The sequence below is a fragment of the Schistocerca serialis genome, chromosome 12 (genome assembly GCF_023864345.2).
Source record: "Schistocerca serialis cubense isolate TAMUIC-IGC-003099 chromosome 12, iqSchSeri2.2, whole genome shotgun sequence".
Taxonomy (NCBI): domain Eukaryota; kingdom Metazoa; phylum Arthropoda; class Insecta; order Orthoptera; family Acrididae; genus Schistocerca; species Schistocerca serialis.
Window position 1 is genome coordinate 131,363,111 of NC_064649.1, and position 25,452 is coordinate 131,388,562.

The 25,452-nt window shown below is 42.5% G+C and overlaps 1 protein-coding gene across 1 annotated transcript in view; it reads right to left on the minus strand.

The window, feature by feature from the left end:
* Positions 1–1,897: 1,897 nt before the first annotated feature.
* The window catches only part of LOC126427997 (keratinocyte proline-rich protein-like), a 33,117-nt gene continuing 9,562 nt past the window's right edge, over positions 1,898–25,452 (minus strand). Inside the window, exon 2 of the mRNA XM_050089881.1 lies at positions 1,898–2,551. Within this exon, the coding sequence (XP_049945838.1) occupies positions 1,898–2,551 (654 nt within the window). The remainder of the gene's footprint in view (positions 2,552–25,452) is intronic.

Genomic DNA, 25,452 nt, shown 5'->3' on the forward strand with positions numbered 1-25,452 from the left:
GAACGTAAAGCACAAGTAACAAGATTGTTAAGGCTTTCGTGGCCACTTGTTGACAGACTGCCTATTGGCTTCCGTCTCGGTTTCTTCGGCCGACGTTCATCTAAAGATTTTTCTGACGTTTCGCCAGCACGAGTGGCTGGCATTGTCAAAGCTTCACCCTCCATCGCTGGTGGTGAACTGGAGGCGAGCTCGCGGCCGCAGACTATATGTACCTGGCGCGCCAACGTCCGAGGGCTTCTCCGCGGTCATTTCTGGTGCGGTTCTCCTCTTGCGAACGACGGTCGCAGGTGGCAAGAGGAGAACCGCACCGGAAGTGACCGCGGAGAAGCCCTCGGACGTTGGCGCGCCAGGTACATACAGTCTGCGGCCGCGAGCTCGGCTCCAGTTCACCACCGGCGATGGAGGGTGAAGCTTTGACAATGCCAGCCACTCGTGCTGGCGAAACGTCAGAAAAATCTTTAGATGAACGTCGGCCGAAGAACCCGAGACAGAAGCCAATAGGCAGTTTGTCAACAGGTAACAAGGTTGGAAAAATATGTGCCTACCCACACCGAAACTTGGGACGAAGCATGTCGTAGCAGTAAAACATGGACAACACGAGAAGAAAGTGGTAGAGGGAGCTAAAAGAATATAGCAGATGGAAGTGGCCGGCTGACCGCAAGGAAAAAAGGGAGGAGCCAGCCACTTTGCAATACACTAAAACCTCCAGCCTAGGCCAGAGTCCAGACACATCACAAAACTTTAAAACCCTAGACACACACGTCTCATCATTAGCTAAAACGCAAGGCAGATCCCCATCAACTTGTGCTTATGCCCTTGCATCACGGTATAAAATGCAGTCTGTTAAAATGTGGCGGACAGAGATGTGCACACCACAAGCATCACAAAAGGGGGGATCCTCCCGCCGTAGTAGAGAGTGAGGGTCACTTCCTCCCGCCTGAGCAACCGGCAGGAGGAACGCCATGGCCGAGTTGTTGACTTCACCAACCCCAGCTTATTGGTCGTCACCTCCAGTCATTCTCCCTCCCACAACTCCATGCACTTCTTGTGGAGTGCAGAAAAGACACCCTGCAAGGGAATAGGACACTGGACCACATCGTGCTCTCTGCAGGCCTTCTTGGCAGCCCAATCGGCCTGTTCATTGTCCCATATTCCTACATGACCAGGCACCCAGCAGAAGGACACCTCCTTACCCCGCCGTCGGAGCAAGTACAGTTGGCCATATATCAGCTGGACCATCTCCTCAGGTGGGTACAGATTCTGCAATAATTGTAAGGCACTAAGAGAATCGGAGCGGAGGAGAAATCGATTGCCCTGAACACGATTCATCAGCTCCAGTGCCTTCAGGATAGCGTGGAGCTCCGCTACGAAAACGGTATATTCATCAGGGAGGCGAATCCGGTTAACCTGATCAGGGAACACTACAGAACAGCCAAGGAAATTCTCTTGTTTGGAGCCATCAGTGTAAACGACGGTAATGCACATCTAAAATGTTAAAAAACTGAGGTTGGAATGTAAAATCTGGTGTACTATTTTTCTTAAAATTAGTCAAATCTAAAATAAGTCTGGGTCTCTGGAGGAGCCAAGATGGAAATCTGCTCCAATCGCGACGGAAAACATGAAGATCAACCATATCCATCGCAGTAAGTAACCTATAACTCTTACAGCAGAACTAGTAGCTGGTATTTGTAGCTGTATCTGAATGTTAGCAATAATACTTGGAATACCATGTAACGAAGTACATTTGTACATACATAGTTTTAATAATCAGAGCTGAAGAAATCTATGTAAAAATACCAGTAAGAATCACATTTTTTAAAACTTACCTCAATATAGGCTATGTTTTCTCTCTTTGGGACAAAACTATCATTTTGGAGAAGATTGTTTCGTCTAATCACTAACACTTTGGACATGGATTAGGTTTTGGACAGGGATCTGGTTTTGGACAGGGATCTGGTTTTGGGCAGGGATCAGGTTTCTTGCATGGGTCAGGTTTTGGACAAGGATTGCATGGATCAGGTTTTGGACAGGGATCTGGTTTGGGACAAGGATCTGGTTTCTTGCATGGATCAGGTTTTGGGCAGGGATCTGGTTTCTTGCAAGGATCAGGTTTTGGACAGGGATCTGGTTTCTTGCATGGATCAGGTTTTGGACAGGGATCTGGTTTCTTGCATGGATCAGGTTTTGGACAGGGATCTGGTTTTGGACAAGGATCTGGTTTTGGACAGGGATCTGGTTTTGGACATGGAGATGGTTTTGGAGGACAAGGGTCTGGTTTCTTGCAAGGATCAGGTTTTGGACAGGGATCTGGTTTTGCACAGGGATCTGGTTTTGGACATGGATCTGGTTTCTTGCATGGATCAGGTTTTGGACACGGAGGTGGTTTTGGAGGACAAGGCGGTGGTTTCTTGCACGGATCAGGTTTTGGGCAGGGAGCTGGCTTGCACGGCTCAGGTTTCTTGCACGGATCCTTTTTCTTAGCACAGTTACTGTTCTTCTTCTTCGATGAGCAGCCTCCCGAGTATCGAGCTATGGTAGACTCGACAGCAGCCTGAAACAAAAAAAAATTCTGATCGCATTATAAGACACTAAAATGCCATCATATTCTCCTTAGTCTCAAAAAAGATGTCGTTCAGTAGCTTTTCTACCAAAAAAATAATGCACAGGAATCACATTGGTCATTGGTTTATTCAGACACGTTGCAACTGAAATGGGCAACGTTCGGTGACTCACGAGCCCGATTCATTTCCTTAGTTAAGCTCGCCGGCTACCTCGTCACATGACCTGAGCTAAGCGCTCCTATTGCAGAAAGTCAAGACTACAGCGTTCGTGACTTTAGTGTTTATGGGGTAACGCACTAATGACAATGCTGCTCCTTTCTCGACACGACACCTCAGCAAAATATGTCTCAAAACACACCGTTTTGAGAGTAAATTCATTTTATGTTCATCTCATCTTCAGACATTTACATTTATATACGCGTCGTGAACATTCTGTACTTACTATGTTTTGCAATAGGTATCTCAGAAACATCCGTTGCAAAAATCTACAACGCCATTAGTAAAGAAACAACATTCACAACACTTAATAAATGATGGGGTGAGTGTACAAGTGATACAAGTGTTATTCACCAGAAAATGACCTAAATACACGTCTAGAAAGCTAAAGTGTGTATCTCATCCGAGTAAAACAATTAAAAGCGAGTTCCCGCATAGTGCCACACCCTGTGCTAATAAAGCTTAAGCTCTAAGCCAATGACTGGGCAGTATTTAGAATACAACTAGTATAACTGAAAAGGCAGACAGAAGGAGAATTCCTGTTGTCTTTAAAGAAGATTCAGGTATGTATTTTTTGAGAACATAGCAATAGCCTGATGTGTATGCTTTCAAGAGTACATATATAATTCTTTTTCCTCCCCCCATGAACGATGGACCTTGCCGTTGGTGCGTAGGCTTGCGTGCCTCAACAATACAGATGACCAACTAGCTCTGCAGATGACGAAGAAATTGATGAAATGTATGAGATAAAAGAACTTATTCAGGTAGTGAAGGGAGACGAAAATTTAATAGTCATGGGTGACTGGAATTCAAGAGTAGGAAAAGGGAGAGAAGGAAACATAGTAGGTGAATGTGGATTGGGGCTAGGAAATGAATGAGGAAGCCGCCTGATAGAATTTTGCGCAGAGCGTAACTTAATCATAGCTAACACTTGGTTTAAGAATCATGAAAGAAGGTTGTATACATGGAAGAACCCTGGAGATACTAAAAGGTATCAGATAGATTATACAATGCTAAGAGACAGATTTAGGAACCAGGTTTTAAATTTTAAAGCATTACCAGGGGCCAATGTTGACTCTGACCACAATCTATTGGTTCTGAACTGTAGATCAAAACTGAAGAAACTGCAAAAATGTGGGATTTTAAGGAGATGGGACCTGGATAAACCGACTAAACAAGAGGTTGTACAGAGTTTCAGGGAGAGCATAAGGGAACAATTGACAGGAATGGGGGAAAGAAATACAGTAGAAGAAGAATGGGATGCTTTGAGAGATGAAGTAGTGAAGGCAGCAGAGTATCAAGTAAGTAAAACGACGATGGCTAGTAGAAATCCTTGGGTAACAGAAGACGTACTGAATTTAATTAATGAAAGAAGAAAACATAAAAACGCAGTAAATGAAGCACGCAAAAAGGAATACAAATGTCTCAAAAATGAGATCGACAGGAAGTGCAAAATGATTAAGCATCGATGGCTAGAGGACAAATGGAAGGATGTAGAGGCTTATCTCACTAGAGGTAAGATAGGTAGGAAAATTAAAGAGACCTTTGGAGAAAAGAGAATCACTTGTATGAATATCAAGAGCTCAAATGGCAACCCAGTTCTAAGCAAAGAAGGGAAAGGAGAAAGGTGGAAGGATTGTGTAGAGGGTCTATACAAGGGCGATGTACTTGAGGACAATATTATGGAAATGGAAGAGGATTTAGATGAAGATGAAATGGGAGATATGATACTACGTGAAGAGTTTGACAGAGCACTGAAAGACCTGAGTCGAAACAAGGCCCCGGGAGTAGACAACATTCCATTGGAACTACTGACAGCCTTGAGAGAGCCAGTCGTGACAAAGCTCTACCATCTGGTGAGCAAGATGTATCAGACAGGCGAAATACCCTCAGACTTCAAGAAGAATGTCATAATTCCAATCCCAAAGAAATCAGGTGTTAACAGATGTGAAAATTACCGAACTATCAGTTTAATAAGTCACAGCTGCAAAATACTAACGCGAATTCTTTACAGACGATGGAAAAACTGAAAGAAGCCGACCTCGACGAAGATCAGTTTGAATTCCGTAGAAATGTTGGAACACGTGAGGCAATACTGACCCTACGACTTACCTTAGAAGAAAGATTAAAGAAAGGCAAACCTACGTTTCTAGCATTTGTAGACTTAGAGAAATCTTTTGACAATGTTGATTGGAATACTCTCTTTCAAATTCTGAAGGTGGCAGGGGTAAAATCCAGCGAGCGAAAGGCTATTTACAATTTGTACAGGAACCAGATGGCAGTCTTAAGAGTCGAGGGGCATGAAAAGGGAAGCAGTGATTGGTAAGGGAGTAAGACAGGGTTGTAGCCTATCCCCGATGTTATTCAATCTGTGTATTGAGCAAGCAATAAAGGAAACAAAAGAAAAGTTTGGAGTAAATATTAAAATCCATGGAGAAGAAATAAAAACTTTGAGGTTCGCCGATGACATTGTAATTCTGTCAGAGACAGCAAAGGACTTGGAAGAGCAGTTGAACGGAATGGACAGTGTCTTGAAAGGAGGATATAAGATGAACATCAACAAAAGCAAAACGAGGATAATGGAATGTAGTCGAATTAAGTCGGGTGGTGCTGAGGGAATTAGATTAGGAAATTAGACACTTAAAGTAGTAAAGGAGTTTTGCTATTTGGGGAGCAAAATAACTGATAATGGTCGAAGTAGAGAAGATATAAAAAGTAAACTGGCAATGGCAAGGAAAGCGTTTCTGAAGAAGCAAAATTTGTTAACATCGAGTATAGATTTAAATGTCAAGAAGTCGTTTCTGAAAGTATTTGTATGGAGTGTAGCCATGTATGGAAGTGAAACATGGACGATAAATAGTTTAGACAAGAAGAGAATATAAGCTTTCGAAATGTGGTGCTACAGAAGAATGCTGAAGATTAGATGGGTAGATCACATAACTAATGAAGGGGTATTAACTAGAACTGGGGAGAAGAGAAATTTGTGGCACAAATTGACTAGAAGAAGGGATCGGTTGGTAGGACGTGTTCTGAGACATCGAGGGATCACCAATTTAGTATCGGAGGGCAGCGTGGAGGGTAAAAATCGTAGAGGGAGACCAAGAGATGAATACACTAAGCAGATTCAGAAGCATGTAGGTTGCAGTAGGTACTGGGAGATGAAGAAGCTTGCACAGGATAGAGTAGCATGGAGAGCTGCATCAAACCAGTCTCAGGACTGAAGACCACAACAACAACAACATATAATATTTAATGCATGTTTAAATAGGTCATATTTGGAAAGACCGCTAGTACATCTTGACACGAAATCCGCATACTGACACACCAGATCATAAGGTCCTAGGGCCTGCGATATGTAAATGGAATATTATGAAGATTTTGGTCTCTCTGAAAGGGCAAATTAACGTATCAAACACGTATTTTTTACCCAAGACAGGATGGAATAAGGTGAGCAGAGAGTTTTCCGTAGTGGAATTGGAAACAGGAAATTTTCTTTCACTGAAAGCCATGGTTGTCATAGCATAGGATATAGTTGCTAAAGGCACAGAAGGAAACAAAATACAATAGATAAATATCAAGTGGATCTGAATCAGTGAAGAAAGTACTGCAACAGCGTAGTTCAGTTACACACTAAGCCTGATCTCGAGTTCATGGAAGCGGATTTTAGGAGGCCCAATATTGGTCCCCCATTGATACCTCTTCCGTAGCCTTTGCTTCAACATGAATTTGAAACAAAATTTGAGACATGGAAAAATCTGGAGTAGATGATGAATTACATCCCTCCACTTTAGCACAAGTTCTATAACAATATTTCCCATCTCCAGTTACCAAGGGTGTAAGAAGATGGAGTGGAGAAAGAAGAGGATGTGGTCAAAGAAGACGATGAGGAAGACTGAAAAATGCACACAACACAATGGCACAGCATCATGCGTGTTGCCCAGAAAGGGCATTCTTCAAGAAATACCACAGAAGGGCATAGTTACGATTTTACAGACACTGACTGTGAGAAATTTATAGAAAGTGACCATGAATGATCTCTTGTATGGTGTTGGAACCGCACCAATATATTTTCGTTTTGGTATTTCAATATAATTTGCTATTTACGTATTGTTTTCAGCTTGTTACATTAATTTCGCGTTCATTACTCACATATCCTTCTTTTATAATGAATATGTATTGTACTAGTGTGTCATGTGTATTGTACCAAAAAATCTTGAAAATATAGCACAGTAAATAAAAATACGTCTTTACTCTTGTACCAGAATTACTCTAAAACGTTTTAAGAAGCAAGGAGGAAAAGTGTTTTTAATTGTAAAAAAATAATGCAGGAACACCTAAATCTCTAACCATATCTGCAACTATACACAAACTTTAGCCTCGGCAGGCAAGGACAGTGGTCACGTGTGTGTGTGTGTTGTATTCGCAAGAATATGTGTATATATGTTGTCTAATACAGAAGACCTTTTGGCCAAAAGTTTTCTTATTTAGCAGTTTTTGTAGTACCTGTCTGCGACTCAACATCTCCATTATATGGTGAGCAGCAATCTACCCTTTTCATAATGTTGTCGTTCTTCCATCCTGCATTTTCCATTGCATGAATAACGACAATGATGACCATAACAAAATCAATAAATCTCAGCTTATACGTGGAACTGTGGCAGAAATATTCCACCTGAAGTGCAAGATATATGAGAGAGGCGAAATACCCTCAATCTTCAACAAGAGTGAAATAATTCAATTTCCAAGTGAGGCAAGTGCTTGAAGGGTGCGAAAATTATCAGACTATCAAACTGTGTTGGGAAAGTACCAGAGCTCCAAGCGCTAATAGAAAGCACGGATGCTCAAATCGTTAGAGGCACTGAAAGCTGGCTAAAGCGGGATATAAGCTCAGCCGAAATTTTTGCGGAGAACCTAACGGTGTTCCGAAAAGATAGGCTAAACACGGTTGGCGGTGGGGTATTTGTTGCTGTTAGAAGTAGTTTAACTTCTCGCGAAATTGAAGTAGATACTTCCTGTGAGTTAGTGTGGGCAGAGGTCATTTTTGGCAACCGGAATAAAATAATAATAGGATCCTTCTACCGACCTCCCAGTTCAGATGATACAGTTGCTGAAAGGTTCAAAGAAAACTTCTGTTTGATTTCAAACACGTACCCGACTCATACGATAATAGTTGGTGGTGACTTAATTTACCCTCGATATGTTGGCGAAAATACATGTTTAATTCCGGAGGTACGCATAAAATATCCGAAATTGTGCTCAACGCATTCTCTGAAATTATTTCGAGCAGTTAGTTCATGAGCTCGCACGAACAGTAAAAGGTTGTGAAAACACACTTGACCTCTTAGCAACAAATAATCCTGAGTTAATAACTAGCATCAAAACCGATACAGGGGTCAGTGAACACAGGATTGTCGTAGCGAGAATGAATATTGTAATCCCCAAATCCTCCAAAAATAAGCGAAAAATATACCTATTCAAAAAATCAGATAAAAATTCGCTTGACTCCTTCCTGGGAGACAATCTCCACTCATTCCAAATTAATAATATATGTGTAGACCAGATGTGGCTTGAATTCAAAGAAATAGTATCGGCAGCAATTGAGAGATTTATACCAAATAAATTAACAAACGACGGCCTGATCCTCCTTGGTAAACAAAGAGGGTTAGAACACTGTTGCAGAAACAACGAAACAAACATGCCAAATTTAAACCGACGCAAAATCCCCAAGATTGGCGATCTTTTACAGAAATTCGAAATTTGGCTCGGACTTCAATGCAAATGCTTATAGCAGTTTCCACAACGAAACTTTGTCTCGAAACCTGGCAGAAAATCCAAAGAGATTCTGGTCCTATGTGAAGTATGTTAGCGGCAAGAAACAATCAATGCCTTCTCTGCGCGATAGCAATGGAGATACTATCGAAGACAGTCCTGCTAAAGCAGAGTTACTAAACACAGCCTTCAGAAATGCCTTCACAAAAGAAGACAAAGTAAATATTCCAGAAATCGAATAGAGAATGGTTGCTAATATGAGTAACGTAGAAGTAAATATCCACGGACTAGTGAAGCAACTTACATCACTTAATAAAAGCAAGTCTTCTGGTCCAGTCTGTATATCAATCAGGTTCATTTCGGAGTACGCTGATGCATTAGCTCCATACCTAACAATCATATACAACCGTTCGCTCGACGATAGATCCGTACCCAACGACTGGAAAGTTACAGAGGTCACAGCAGTATTCAAGAAAGGTAGTAGCAGTAATCCACTAAATTACAGGCCCATAGAGTTAACGTCGATATGCAGCAGGATTTTAGAACATATATTGTGTTCAAACATTATGAATTACCTCGAAGAAAATTGTCTATTGACACACGTCAACATGGGTTTAGAAAACATCGTTCCTGTGAAACACAACTAGCTCTTAATTCATATGAAGTGTTGAGTGCTATTGACAAGGGATTTCAGATCGATTCCGTATTTCTGGATTTCCGGAAGGCTTTTGACACTGTACCACACAAGCGGCTTGTAGTGAAATTGCCTGCTTATGGAATAGCGTCTCAGTTATGTGACTGCATTTATGATTTCCTGTCAGAGAGGTCACAGTTCGTAATAATTGACGGAAAGTCATCGAGTAAAACAGAAGTGATATCTGGCGTTCCTCAAGGCAGTGTTATAGGCCCTTTGCTGTTCCTTATCAATATAAACGATTTGGGGGACAATCTGAGCAGCCGTCTTAGGTTGTTTGCAGATGACGCTGTCCTTTATCGGCTAATAAAGTCATCAGAAGATCAAAACAGATTCGAAAAAGATTTAGAAAAGATATCTGAATGGTGTGAAAATTGGCAGTGACCCTAAATAACGAAAAGTGTGAGGTCATCCACATGAGTGCTAAAAAGAATTCGTTAAACTTCGGTTACACGATACATCGGTCTAATCTAAAGGCCTTAAATTCAAGTAAATACCTAGGTATTACAATTACGAAGAACTTAAATTGGAAGAAACATACAGAAAATGTTGTGGGGAAGGCTAACCAAAGACTGCGTTTTATTGGCAGAACGCTTAGAAAATGTAACAGATCTACCAAGGAGACTGCCTACACTAGCTTGTCCGTCCTCTTTTAGAGTACTGCTGCGCTGTGTGGTATCCTTTCCGGATATGACTGACGAAGTACATCGAAAAAGTAGAAAGAAGCGCTCCACGTATTGTATTATCGCGAAATATGGGAGTGAGTGTCACAGAAATGATATGGGATTTGGGCTGGACATCATTAAAAGAAAGGAGTTTTTCGATGCGACGGAATCTTCTCACGAAATTTCAATCACCAACTTTCTCCTCCGAATGCGAAAATATTTTGTTGACACCGACGTACATAGGGAGAAACAATTACCACGATAAAATAAGGGAAATCAGAGCTCGTACGGGAAGATATAGGTGTTCTTTCCGTGCGCTATACGAGATTGGAATAATAGATAAGTGTGAAGGTGGTTCGAAGAACCCTCTGCCAGGCACTTAAATGCGATTTCCAGAGCATCCATCTAGATGTAGATGTAGAACTCGTTGTTGCGAAATACTGATACGAACTGTTTACAGAATGGTTTTCTTTCTCATAGACGATATTAACGATGGCAGGGTATTTAAAGCATTGGGATAATTTTTCTCCCATACAATATATTGTTTCTCTGTACACATAAAAAAATTGTATACGCAACTATCTTACTTGCATCTCGGAATTATTTCCCAGTTCTCTAAATTATCGTAATCAAAACTGACTTCGTATTTAGACCTCAAAATATTACACGGGAAGCGACGTTATACGTTACGTCGTATGACACATGGTCAGTAGATCACTGTCCAAAACCCACCTTAGTGTCGTAATTTCCAATTTATTCTGTTTTATCCATCCATAAGTCAGCACAAATAACAATTTTGAAAATAATTGAAGGTGCCATAGTACAGACGATTAGCAAATATCATTATATTCATGTGCGTGAACACCCAATTGAAAGTGATCTGTAATGTTGGAAATTTCACGCGTCGTGCAGAGACAGGAATCGAGACGTAAATTCTGAGGGCCCAAAGAAATCGGCCAATCTCTAGCACAGGTAAAAAAAAAGGCATACTAATTTAGAATAACAACGTAAGTGTAATTGCATTTCATCCCGATCGACGAAAGTTCTGTACTTAATGTTTGGAAGTTGCACAGATCACACCAATACACAAGAAACCAAACAGAAGTAATTATAGAGCCATGTCACAGACATCGATTTGTAGTAGGATTTCCGAACATGTACGTATTCAAACATTTAGAAATACCTGCATTGCATACTGCCCTTTATGCGACTTTGTGCTTGAAACTTTGAGCTGAAGGTGGCGCTAAGCTATGAAAAGCAACAACTACAAATTAAGAAGCCAGACAGGATATCTGGAAGAAAAAGCGTCGAACACATTCGCTTTATTTTTTCTTTGACCCAATACAACACTCATGACTCTCTCCGTTATTTCTAATGAATTTTTTTCTGTTTGTGTGCGTAGATGATAAAGTATTTGTCTGTGGAAACAACAGTTCCCTTTAAAAATTTCTTTGCTCGCTACTAGATTAGGAGCCGTAGCCCGATTCTTAAGTACTCCAGTATGAAATTAAAACATAAAGAATGACTCTTAAAATAAAGATAATTTTAAAAGAATTACACGAGAACAGTGTTATTCTGCTACTAATTTTCGTAATTCGTAATAGGACATTAATTCCTACAAAAGAATAAAATGTCATTTAGGTTTCAGGCAGCTACGCTATCTGCTAAGCAAATAGCTAGACTTCGTCATAGGAATAAAACAGGTATGACGCGCTTGCAGACACCAATTGAGAATAAGAAATAATCATAATAAATCATACAGCCCATATAAAATGTATCATCAACGTATGTTCTTCAAATTAGAACTTATGTCCAAGATAAAACTGCTTGGTGCTACTGTAAAAACGTAGAGTGCATTTCATATCCAAACTTAACGACAAGTAGGCTAAAAGACGGTATAGCACGGAAATAGGTACGGTATGTTCAACACTTTACGTGGTGTACATTACACCAAGAATGGGATATTTATGCGGATCAACACAAACAAACATTGAACTACGTCCAATTGCTGTGTGAGTCATTGGGAAAAGAACTAGTAGAGAACAGAGAACTGTTGAACTGTTAGTTCAAGAGCAAAAACATTTCGCTCACTTGTCAATTGTCGAAACACTCTAGATTGCTACTGCGTACCGTATTTTATATCAAGCGGTAAGCTACGTATGTGTGGCTGCCCATTCGCAACACTAAGCCTAATAATAACGAATACATAATTTTTTACTTCACTGTCTTACCTCTTGAAATGCTGGATACAGTTTTAGTGCAAGATTGAAGAACCGTGACATTTTTTACTGAAATTTTGACAATAAAAATTAGGTCTAAAATAAATATCCTTGATGACTGGGACTAACAGCCTAGCATTTGTTCCAGGCGTCTTCTGTTCCAAAGATTATTTTGCACGTCCACATTGTGCTTTGGTGTCAGTTGTACGTGAAATACAGTTCTTGAAATTTTACCGTCTGATAAATACCTCATTCGTAATTCACTTCCTTTGTTATGCATGAATGGAGAGCGACGACAATGTGTATTCCATAATTAAAATCAAGAACAGCTGCGAACATGAGTAACTTGGAAGTAGCTTAAATCACTTAATGAAGGCAATTCTTCTGGTCCAGATTATACGTCAATTACGTTGTTTTTCGCCTTTGCTGATGAAATAGCTCCATTATCAGCAACCATGTACAACCATCCGCTCGACAAAAGTTCCGTACTTAATGTTTGGAAGCTGCACAGATCACACCAATACACAAGAAACCAAACAGAAGTAATTATAGAGCCATGTCACAGACATCGATTTGTAGCAGGATTTCCGAACACGTACGTATTCAAACATTACGAAATACCTCGAAGAAAACGACATATTGACACATAACCAGTACGCATTCAGAAAATATCGCTCTTGGGAAACCGACTGCCTCTTTATCACACAAACCAATGAGTGCTTTTGACAGGAGATCTAAGATCATGTTTCTAGATTACCGTAAGTATTTTGAGATCGTTCCTCGCAAACAGCTTCTAATTAAAGTGCGTGGTCATCCAATATTGTCCCAAATGTGAGTCAGGGTTCGTGATTTCCTGTCAAAAAGGTCGCAGTTCGTAGTAAAAACTAAACAATATCTGAGAATTTTCAAGAAAGTATTATAGGTCATCCGCTGTTTTGAATCTGAACAAACTGTTTAGAAGGTTTACCGTTCGTTTACCGTTCGGTAAAGTCGTCAAAAGACCAAAACCATATCATAGCTAATAATTTACACAAGATGCCTACGTGGTGCGAAATGTGGCAATTGACCCTAAACAATAAAAAGTGTAAGATCCTCCTGATGAGCAGTAAAAAAATTCCGTTAAATTTAGGTTACACGATAATTTAAAGACTGTGGACTCAATTAAATACCTAGGCTTTACAATTACAAACGGCTGAAACTGAAACCATCAAATATAAAACGTTGAAGGGAAGCCGAACCAAAGATTGCTCTTTATTGGCAGAACATTCAGAGAAGGCAACAAATCTATTAAAGAAACTGCTTACACTATGCTTGTCAGTGCTCTTCTGCAGTACTGCTGTGCGGTATGCTATCTTTACCTGCTGGCATCAACGGAGGACATCGAAAAAGTTTAAATTACGCCAGCTCGTTTAGTATTCTTGCGAACCAGGGAACAGATTGTCACGGATATGATAATTGATTTGAGGTGACAATATTTAAAAGAAAGAGGTTTTTTGCTGTTGCAAGATCAGTTCACGAAATTTCAATCATCAACTTACTCCTCCGAAAGTCAAAATACACAGTAATCCAAAACAAAAGACGCACCACGAAAGAATGGGATGGAAATCGGTAGATGTCACGTACATGTACGGACAAACAAATGATTGAATTTCAGAAAAAACTGGATGATTTATTCAAAAGAAAGAGCTTAGCAAACTGAGCAAGTCAATGACGCGTTGACCCACTCCGGTCAATATGCAGTCAGTTATTCGTTTTGACATTGATTGACAGAGTTGTTGGTTGTCTTCCTGAGGGATGTCGTCCAAATTCTGTCCAACTGACTAGTAAGATCGTCGAAATCCCGAGATGGTTTTAGGACGCTGCTCATAATGCTTTGTAGACTCAGAGAAAGCTTTTGACAATGCCGACTGGAATACTCTCTTTCAAATTCTAAAGGTGGCAGGGGTAAAATACAGGGAGCGATAGGCTATTTACAATTTGTAGAGAAACCAGATGGCAGTAATAAGAGTCGAGGGGCATGAAAGGGAAGCAGTGGTTGGGAAGTGAGTGAGACAGGGTTGTAGCCTATCCCCGATGTTATTCAATCTGTATATTGAATAAGCAGTAAAGGAAACAAAAGAAAAATTCGGAGTAGGTATTAAAATCCATGGAGAAGAAATAAAAACTTTGAGGTTCACCGATGACATTGTAATTCTGACAGTGGCAGCAAAAGACTTGGAAGAACAGTTGAATGGAATGGACAGTGTCTTGAAAGGAGGATATAAGATGAAGGTCAACAACAAAAGCAAAACGAGGATAATGGAATGTAGTCGAATTATGTCGGGTGGTGCTGAGGGAATTAGATTAGGAAATGAGACACTTAAAGTAGTAAAGGAGTTTTGCTGTTTGGGGAGCAAAATAACTGATGATGGTCGAAGTAGAGAGGATATAAAATGTAGACTGGCAATGGCAAGGAAAGCGTTTCTGCAGAAGAGAAATTTGTTAAGATCGAGTATAGATTTAAGTGTAAGGAAGTCGTTTCTGAAAGTATTTGTTTGGAGTGTAGCCATGTATGGAAGTAAAACATGGACGATAAATAGTTTGGACAAGAAGAGAATAGAAGCTTTCGAAATGTGGTGCTACAGAAGAATGCTGAAGATTATATGGGTAGATCACGTAATTAATGAGGAGGTATTGAATAGGATTGGGGAGAAGAGGAGTTTGTGGCACAACTTGACGAGAAGAAGGGACCGGCTGGTAGGACATGTTCGGAGGCATCGAGGGATCACAAATTTAGCATTGGAAGGCAGCGTGGAGGGCAAAAATCGTAGAGGGAGGCCAAGAGATGAATACTCTAAGCAGATTCAGAAGGATGTAGGCTGCAGTAGGTACTGGGAGATGAAGAAGCTTGCACAGGATAGGGTGTCATGGAGAGCTGCATCAAACCAGTCTCAGGACTGAAGACAACAACAACAACAACAACTCATAATGCTCCAAACCTTCTCAGTTGGGAAGAGATCTGTTGACCCTGATGACTTACGTAGAGTTTGGCAAGCACGAAGAAAAACAGTAGAAACTCTCAGCGTGTGTGGGCGGGCATAGTTTGATTAAACTTAAGCTTCGAATCTCATTCTCTGGAGTAGAATTGTCTTGAGATGAGTCCCGCTTTGAATTCTGCCCCGATGACGAGCGAAGGCTCGTCTGGAAACTCCCCAGACAGTGGTGGAATACCAAGGCGACTGTCATCCGCCGTACGCACCGACACCCAGGAGTGATGATCTGAGATTCCATTTCTTTTCATAGCAAGACCCCTTGGTTGTCATCCGCGTTGTCCTTGCACCACAGCGCTACGTTGACGATATTTTTTTTATTTTTTATTTATTTATTTATTGTTCCGTGGGACCAAATTAAGGAGAAGTCTCCATGGTCATGGAACGAGTCAATACATGAAATTATAACACGATAGTGGAAACAGATAAAATGTAAGTCGTAAGTTTCAATAAAGAAAATCAACAATGTAACACTGGAATTTACTTAGTTTTTCAGCTCTTCCAGGAGCTCCTCGACAGAATAGAAGGAGTGAGCCATGAGGAAACTCTTCAGTTTAGACTTAAAAGCGTTTGGGCTACTGCTAAGATTTTTGGTAGCTTATTGAAAATGGATGCTGCAGAATACTGCACTCCTTCCTGCACAAGAGTCAAGGAAGTGCATTCCACATGCAGATTTGATTTCTGCCTAGTATTAACTGAGTGAAAGCTGCTGACTCATGGGAATAAGCTAATATTGCTAACAACAAACGACATTAAAGAAAATATATACTGTGAGGGCAATGTCAGAATTCCCAGACTATTAAATAGGGGTCAACAAGATGTTCTCAAACTTACACCACATATAGCTCGAACAGCCCTTTTTTGAGCCAAAAATACCCTTTTTGAATCAGAAGAATTACAAAAAATAATAGCATATGACATAAGCGTATGAAAATATGCGAAGTAGACTACTTTTCGTGTTGAACTGTCACTTATTTCAGATACTGCTCTAATGGTAAATAAAGCAGCATTTATTTTCTGAAGAAGATCCTGAACATGAGCTTTCCACAACAGCTTACTATCTATCCGAACGCCTAGGAACTTGAACTGTTCCGTCTCGCTTATAATATACCCACTCTGTCTGATCAAAATATCGATTCTTGTTGAATTGTGAGTTAGAAACTGCAAAAACTGAGTCTTACTGTGATTTAGCATCAAATTATTTTCCACAAGCCACGAACTTATTTCATGAACTACATTATTTGATACTGTTTCAATATTACACACAAGATCCTTCACTACCAAGCTGGTGTCATCAGCAAACAGAAATATTTTTGAATCATCTGTAATACTAGAAGGCATATCATTTATATAAATAAGGAACAGCAGTGGCCCCAGCACCGACCCCTGGGGAATGCCCCACTTAACAGTGCCCCATTGGGACTGAACATCACTATCACTTTCAATATTGCGGAGAATTACCTTCTGCTTTCTGTTCTTAAAGTAAGAGGCGAACCAATTGTAAGCTACTCCCCATACTCCATAATGGCACAACTTCTGCAGTAATATTGTGTGATCAACACAGTCAAAAGTCTTCGTTAAATCAAAGAAAATACCTAGCGTTCGCAACCTTTTATTTAATTCGTCCAAAACCTCACAGAGAAAAGAGAATATAGCATTTTCATTTGTTAAACCATTTATAAAACCAAACTGTACATTTGACAGCAAATTATGTGAGTTTAAATGCTCCAGTAACCTTGTATATACAATCTTCTCGATAACTTTAGCAAACACCGATGGCATGGAAATAAGTCTAAAATTGCCAACATTATCCCTGTCTCCCTTGTTATAAAGTGGCTTCACTACCGAGTACTTTAATCGGTCAGGAAACCGACCATTCCTAAAGGAAAAGTTACACATATGGCTAAGTACTGGGCTAAAATACATAGAACTATACTTCAGTATTCTGCTAGATACCCCGTCATATCCATGAGAGTTCTTGGACTTCAGTGGTTTAATTGTTAACTCAATCTCCCTCTTGTCAGTATCATGGAGGAGCATTTTAGGTAAGTCTCGGAACACTTTTTTCTAAGAGCGCTATACGATTCCCTGTTGGGACTAGGTTTCTATTTAGTCCACCTGCTATATTCAGAAAGCAATTATTAAATACTGTACATATATGCGACTTATCAGTTACACGAACATCCCACTATGGACTGATTCTACATCCTCGAACTGTCTCTGCAGACCAGCCACTTCCTTTACGACTGACCATATGGTTTTAATTTTATCCGGAGACTTAGCTACTCTATCTGCATACCACATACTTTTTGCCTTCCTAATAACATTTTTAAGCACCTTACAATACTGTTTGTAGTGGGCTGCTGCATTTAGGTTTTGACTGTTTCTAACGTTTTGATATAATTGCCACTTTGTTCTACAAGATATTCTTATCCCTCTAATCAGCCACCCAGGCTGCCTGTTTGTGCTAGTACACTGTTTTGAATGTTCTAACGGAAAGCAACTTTCAAAGAGCACGAGAAAAGTCTTGAGGAAAGCATTATATTTATCGTCTACGGTATCAGCACTATAAACATCTTGCCACTCTTGTTCCTTGATAAGCCGGCCGGAGTGGCCGAGCGGTTAAAGGCGCTACAGTCTGGAACCGCACGACCACTACGGTCGCAGGTTCGAATCCTGCCTCGGGCATGGATGTGTGTGATGTCCTTAGGTTAGTTAGGTTTAAGTAGTTCTAAGTTCTAGGGGACTTATGACCACAGCAGTTGAGTCCCATAGTGCTCAGAGCCATTTGAACCATTTGTTCCTTGATAAGGTTTACAAAGGTCGCTACAGCAACTGGATCAGCTTTCCTAAAAAGTTGATGACTATATTTTACATGTGTTGCAGCACAAAAATCTTTTAGAGTTAAAATTTGTGCTTCATGATCTGAAAGGCCATTCACCTTTTTGCTAACAGAATGCCCTTCTAGTAATGAGGAATGAACAAAAATGTTGTCTGTAGTTGTTCTGCTGTTTCCTTGCACTCTTGCTGGAAAGAATACGGTTTGCATAAGATTATATGAATTAAGGAGGACTACCAGCATCCTTTTCCTTGCACAATCACTTACACAATTAATATTGAAGTCACCACATGTAACTTACTTTTTGTATTTCCTATAAAGTGAACCAAGAACCTCCTCTAACTTTAGCAAAGATGTTGTGAAATCGGAGTCTCGGGATCTATAAATAACAACAGTTAGAAGTTTAGCTCCACTAAATTTAACCGCACCTGCACAATATTCAAATACCTTTTCAGTGCAGTACTTTGAAACATCAATTGACTCAAATGGGATGCCGTTTTTCACATACATGGCTACTCCCCCACACCGCAAAGAGCTCCTAGAAAAGTTGACAGCCAACCTGTATCCTGGTAAAGGAAGCCTCTGAATTATGTCCTTATTTAAGAAGTGTTCAGATATACCAATAATTTCAGAGTCAACATCTATAAGCAGTTCACTAACTTTATCTCCAATACCTTGTATATTTTGATGAAATAAACTAATTCCCTCATTACTCGGACACCTAATTCCCTCATATTCTACACCCCGTTTTTGTTCTTTGTTGTCCTTCATGGTAAGTGTCTGCCCAGATAGCTGAGTGGTCAGCGCGGCGGTCCGCCACACCCAGGGGCCCAGGTTCGATTCCCAGCTGGGTTGAAGATTTTCTCCGCTCAGGGACTTGGTGTTGTGTTGTCCTCATTATCATTTCATTATCATCAGTGGAAGGCAACGGGAAACCACGACTGGCGTCACTTCCCTAGACGCTCATGCGGTGGACCTCTCTGACGAGGCTTCCCCCATGACCTGCCATAAGGCAGAACACAATGTGGTTTTTTTTATGGTAAGTCACCCTGGACCTACATTTCAGCAAGGTAGTGGCCAATCTTACGACGAGAATGTCTACAGATTGTCTGCGTGCTTGCCAAACCCTACTTGGACCAGCGAGGTCGTCGCGTCTCTCCCCAGGTTGTTCCATTATGGGCAGGGTCCTCCAACTAGCTCGGGATTTTGATGAACTGACGCGTCAATTGGGCAATATTTGGCACGATATCCCTCAGAAGAACAACCAATAACTCTGTCAATCAATGCCAAACGGAGTAACGACTTGCATAAGAGTCAATTCGTTACGCTCTTTTTCTTGAATAAATCGTTCAGTTTTTCTGAAACTGCAATCATTTGTTTGCCTGTAGATGCACATCACACATTTACAGAATTCCCTCCCATTACGATAGTTCCTTCGTGCGGCGTCGGTACACAAACGCTATGTGACCAAAAGTATCCGGACACCCCCAAAAACATACGTTTTTCATATTAGGTGCATTGTGCTGCCACCTACTGCCAGGTACTCCACATCAGCGACCTCAGTAGTCATGAGACATCGTGAGAGAGCAGAATGGGGCGCTCCGCGGAACTCACGGACTTCGAACATGATCAGGTGATTGGCTGTCACTTGTGTCATACGTCTGTACGCACATTTCCACACTCCTAAACATCCCTAGGTCCAGTCTTTTCGATGTGATAGTGAAGTGGAAACGTGAAGGAACACGCACAGCACAAAAGCGTACAGGCCGACCTCGTCTGTCGACTGACAGAGACCATCGACAGTTGAAGAGGGTCGTAATGTGTAAAGGCAGACATCCGTCCAGACCATCACACAGGATTCCAAACTGCAAGTACTATGACAGCTAGGCAGGAGGTGAGAAAACTTGGATTTGGCTGCTCATAAGCCACACATCACGCCGGTAAGTGCCAAACGACACCCCGCTTTGGTGTAAGGAGCGTAAACATTGGACGATTGAACAGTGGAAAAACGTTGTGTGGAGTGACGAATTACGGTACACAATGTGGCGATCTGAATGCAGGTTGTGGGTATGGTGAATGCCCGGTGAACGTCATCTGCCAGCGCATGTAGTTGCCAACAGTAAAATCCGGAGGCGGTGGTGTTATGGTGGGGCCTGTTTTCCATGTTGTTTTACGTGGCACTATCTCTGCACAGCCCTACATTGATGTTTCAAGCACCTTCTTGCTTCCCACTGTTGAAGAGCAATTCGGGGATGGCAACTGCACTTTCAACACCATCGAGCACCTGTTCATAATGCACGGCCTGTGCCGGAGTGGTTACACGACAGTAACATCTCTGTAATGGACTGGCCTGCACTGAGTCCTGACCTGAATCCTATAGAACACATTTGAGGAACGCCGACTTCGTGCCAGGCCTCACCGACCGACATCGATACCTCTCCTCAGTGCAGCACTCCGTGAAGAATGGGCTGCCATTCCCCAAGAAACCTTCCAGCACCTGATTGAACATATGCCTGCGAGAGTGGAGTCTGTCCTCAAGGCTATCGGTGGGCCAACACCATGCTGAATTCCAGCACTACCAATGGAGGGCGCCACGAAATTGTAAGTCATTTTCAGCCAGGTGTCCGGATACTTTTACCACCCTTTTAGGATAGATGGTTATAGGTGCTGCATATCAAATGTAATAAAATAGAAAACAAAACACACTCAATTTCTGTCCTACCGTGATCCTCCTCCCTGACATGGAAAAAATATGAGAAAAGACAGGCAGAGACTACACACTCTACAGAACTTGATAAAATCACGAAATTATAAGAAAGGTGTATTGACTGCCGCCTTCACTGCCATTGAACCTAACTCTGCCGGCTGCCTTCCCTGTGACTGAGCCTATGTTGTCACCCCATTTTACAAGCGGTATACATAGATGGTGGTCACGGAATAAGTCCCTACGTCAACCGAGTATCGTAATATGGCGTAGGAAAAAAGAAACCACACAAATAGCAAAAACTGGCGCCAAAACAATGGCCGAAGACGTTTGCAGGGTATATTCTGGTAAATTGTTTGAACATTTTGTACGCCAGAGAATCTCAACTTTCACAATGATTGATTACAGTTGCGACTCACCAATATTTTATTTATGGGATATGAAGCTTTATCATTTTGCGAAGTGCAAAATTTTACATCTCAGAACATTAAAATCTAGATCTCAATCATTGAACACTTTTAAATCTTCTTTGGCCTTGGATGGATATTGATGCAGATGTTTTTCACGTAGTACTTATTCATAGACAAGTTTATCATATGAAAAAAATTGAGTTTTCTATCAATACTGTTTCGCCTTTTTGCATCCAGAAGGGCTTAGAAGAAATTGCCGTGATTTAAAAATCTGTTAAGTGGTTGCGAAATGGGACGCTGTTGGTTGAAACATCCAGTTCCAACAAGCTGTTAACCAACAGAACGCTAAGTGTCTGGGCGAATATACCATCGATACAGAGCTCCACAGTACTTTGAACTTCAGCAAAGGTGTTATATCATATGGGGACCTAGCTGATCTACCACTCGAAGAACTGAACAGTGAATGGGCTCCAGAGGGAATTGTGTATGTTCAGAACGTTATGAAAAGGGTGGATGGACATCTGGTGAAATCTGACTCCTTCATACTCACCTTCAACACCCCCAAAATCTCAGAGCACGTCAAGGCAGCCTTTCTTCACCTAAACGTACTGCCGCATGTCCCAAACCCAATGCGCTGTTTTAAATTCCAGCGTTTTGGGCATACAACACTCGAGTGTAAAGGAGAAGTTGGCAACTGCGGTAAGGGCGTTCATGAAGGAGTTGGTTTCTCGTCTCCAGTTAAATGTATCAATTGCTCTGGACAACTCTCAGTCTGGAGTAGGGACTGCAGCATATTTCTAGAGGAACGCAAAGCACAGGAAATAAAAACAACTAAGCGTATTCAAAAGCCATAAAGATTTACGGGTCCATGCAACCTCCCACATTTGCTACGTCTTTTGCGTCCATTCTTTAGAAGCCTACTCTGAAATCTGATGCCTCTATGCAACGGAAGTGGCGAGTGTTGGCACAGACACCTGCTCATGTCAGTGCACTTGCAATGCAACAAGTGCTCCAACGCCTGTAGCCCCCCCCCCCTCCCCACCCTACAACAGCAGAAAAAGGTACAGAAGCCAGCGTGAGCGAGCACGACCATTACCACTCCTCCTCCGGCTCAAGCAAAGCCCACAAAACCGCGAAACGCTACCGTAAAACAGCAAAAGCAGGTAGAGTCAAGGGGTAAACTACCCGATCGTGTCAGTCTGATTCTGCCTGATGCTTCAGCTGACTTCCCCCAGACCTGATGGAGTATGAGGTAAGTGTGGGGCAATCATCTCGACTCACGACTGCCCCTCGACCTGCTCCAGTCTCCTCAACCCAGCAGAGGAACAGAATGAAGGTGCTACCCCTGTGATAGATGTTCCCACACTTCAGTGGAATTTGCAGGGGTTCAGAATGCATGTGGAGGAACTTCGTCTACTATCTCAGGGTGGACCACTGTGTCTGTTCCTCTTGGAGACTCTTTCAACTGTACACCCCTGAGCTTCAGGGCTATGTACTCCACAAGAAGGATGACCTGCGTGGAGAGAGAGCTAGAGGAGGGATCGGTATTTTCGTCAGCACCGACTACCATTCCTCGACTATCTCCCTTACAACGAATTTACAAGCAGCTGCCATATCAGTACACCTGCATCATCCATTTACAGTATGTTGCCTTTACTTACTGCCACATGATGTGCTCGACGAAGAGGCTCTCACCCACCTTCTTACACAGCTCCCCCACCCCTTCATCCTCTGTGGTGATTTTAATGCACACAATGTACTCTGGGGCTCTGCAGCTACCTGTCCCCAGGGGAGAGCAGTTGAGAGGCTTCTGATGTCATCGTGTGCGTATTTGATAAACACGGGACAGAGTACGCACTTTTGCACTGCAACTGGGTCGTTCTCTGCCATCGATCTCTCGCTTAGCTCTCCAGCCCTTGCTCACATGATTCAATGGGTGATGGCTGCCGACTTGTATGGCAGTGCTCACTTCCCAATCTCGATCCACTTGCCAGATGGGGTGGAACCCGAGCCGCCATGATGGGTGCTCCATAGAGTAGATTGGACACTTTAGGGGCAGCTAGCACAGTTTGAATGCCGTGCCGATGCTGAGGAATGGGTGGATCCAATTACTAAAATGATCCACCATGCTGCTGCAGCATCCATTCCATAGTCCACGGGACAACAGAAGAGGCATCTTGTCCCTTGGTGGAGTGACGAATGCCTCTCTGCAATCAGGACTATGCGTGCAGCTCTGTGTAGGTTCAAATGTCGGCCAACTGCAGAGAATCTTGCAGCCTTTCGGGTGTCGAGGGCAAAGTGTCGCTGGATTATTCGAGAGAGCAAGAAGAGGTGGTGGCAACAGTTCCTGAACACCATTACTCGTTCCACGAAGAGTTCTGTTGTGTGGGAGACCATCAGGCGAATTTCTGGGCTCTGTAATGGCCCTGTAATGGGGAACAGCACTCTACAAACCAATCCGCAAGACATTGCCCAGACGACGGCGGTCTATTTTGACACAATTACTGCAACCATGTCCGCCTTGATAGCTGAATGGTCAGCGTGACGGACTGCCGTCCTAACGGGCCCGGGTTCGATTCCCGGATGGGTCAGGGATTTTCTCCGCTGAGGGACTGGGTGTTGTGTTGTCTTCATCATCATTTCATCCCCATTCGGCGCGGAGGTCGCCCAATGTGGCGTCGAATGTAATAAGGCCTGTACCAAGGCGGCTGGAACTGCCCCGTAAGGGGCCTCTCGACCAATGATGCCAAACGCTCATTTCCATTTCCATTACTGCAACCGTCAGGATCCCGCTTTCCAACACCGCAGAGCGGTTCCTGAGAGGGACAGTTTGGATTTCCGTTCCGCCTACAACCAACCATACTCCATGTGGGAGCTGGATTCTGCATTGTCTGCGGTCCGTGACACATCCCCTGGACATGACAGAATCGATTACAGTATGCTGCGGCACCTCACCAACCGAAACAAAGGTACCCTCCTCGCACTTTTTAATGCCATTTGGGCGTCAGGTCACCATCCCGACTCGTGGTTTGTGACCATTTTGATTCCTTTTTTAAAACCTGGGAAGGACCGTACGCGCCCGAGTAGTTATCGCAGTGTTGCCCTCACTAGCTGTCTGGGAAAGACCTTGGAGCGCATGGTCAACCGCCGCCTGGTCTGGATGTTAGAATACAGGCAACTCCTTAGTCGCTTTCAGTATGGGTTCAGGAGGTATCGCTCCACCTTTGATAACCTGGCCCTCCCGGAGGCGGCTATTCAACAGGCTTTCCCGCGCTGGCATCACCTTCTAGGTATATTTTTTGACATCGAGAAGGCCTACTATACTACTTGGAGGCATCATATCCTCGAGCAGCTTCACAACGGGAGTTTTCGTGGTTGTCTTCCCATTTTTATTCGGTCCTTTCTCTCGTCACAGTATTTTCGATACCGAATCGGTGACGTCCTGTCTGATCGCTTTGAGCAGGAGAGCTGTGTCCCTCAAGGTGGTGTTTTAAGTGTGAGTGTCTTTGCCATAGCGATTAATAGTAATACGTCAGCAGTGCAAAGTCCTGTCCAGTGTTCTTTGTTTGTGGATGACTTCTCTGTGTTTTGCTCGTCCTCAAGCCTTGCAACAACAACGCGTCAGTTGCAACTCACTCTTAGACGTTTGGATGAATGGGCACAGAAGAGTGGTTTTAAGTTTTCCACCGAGAAGTCTGTGTGTATTCTTTTTAACCGTTCTCGTTCCATTTTAAACTTTCCCAAGTTGCAGATGAGGGACACTGTTCTTAATTTTACATACACAGTGAGATTTCTGAGCCTTATATTTGACAGGAAACTTACATGGTTGCCACATGTTAAGGACCTGAAGAAACAGTCACTTAAGGCTCTCAGTATTTTAAAACGTCTTAGTCACACTACATGGGGAGCGGCCAGGACTTGTCTGCTCCGGTTTTATAGGGCATTTGTGCGATCTCAGCTTGATTATAGGTGCGCGGTGTATGGGTCTGCGAAACCTTCTTATTTGAAAATGTTGGACAACATGAAGGCATTCGATTGGCCACTGGGGCATTCAGAACAAGCCCCATACGCAGCCTCTGTGCAGAGGCTGGTGAACTGCCACTTCACATCAGGCGACGGCTGCTTATGGTGGGCCAGATATATGAAACACTGCCCACACCATACCCACATGCATACTATACCGTTGCTCGGCGTCCAGTGGCACGGCTTTTTCACATCCGGCAACGTGTGAGGAGCCGGTCACTGTGGACGAGGTGCTTCAGTCCGAAACCACGCTGCTGCTACGGTCGCAGGTTCGAATCCTGCTTCGGTCATGGATGTGTGTCATGTCCTTAGGTTAGTTAGGT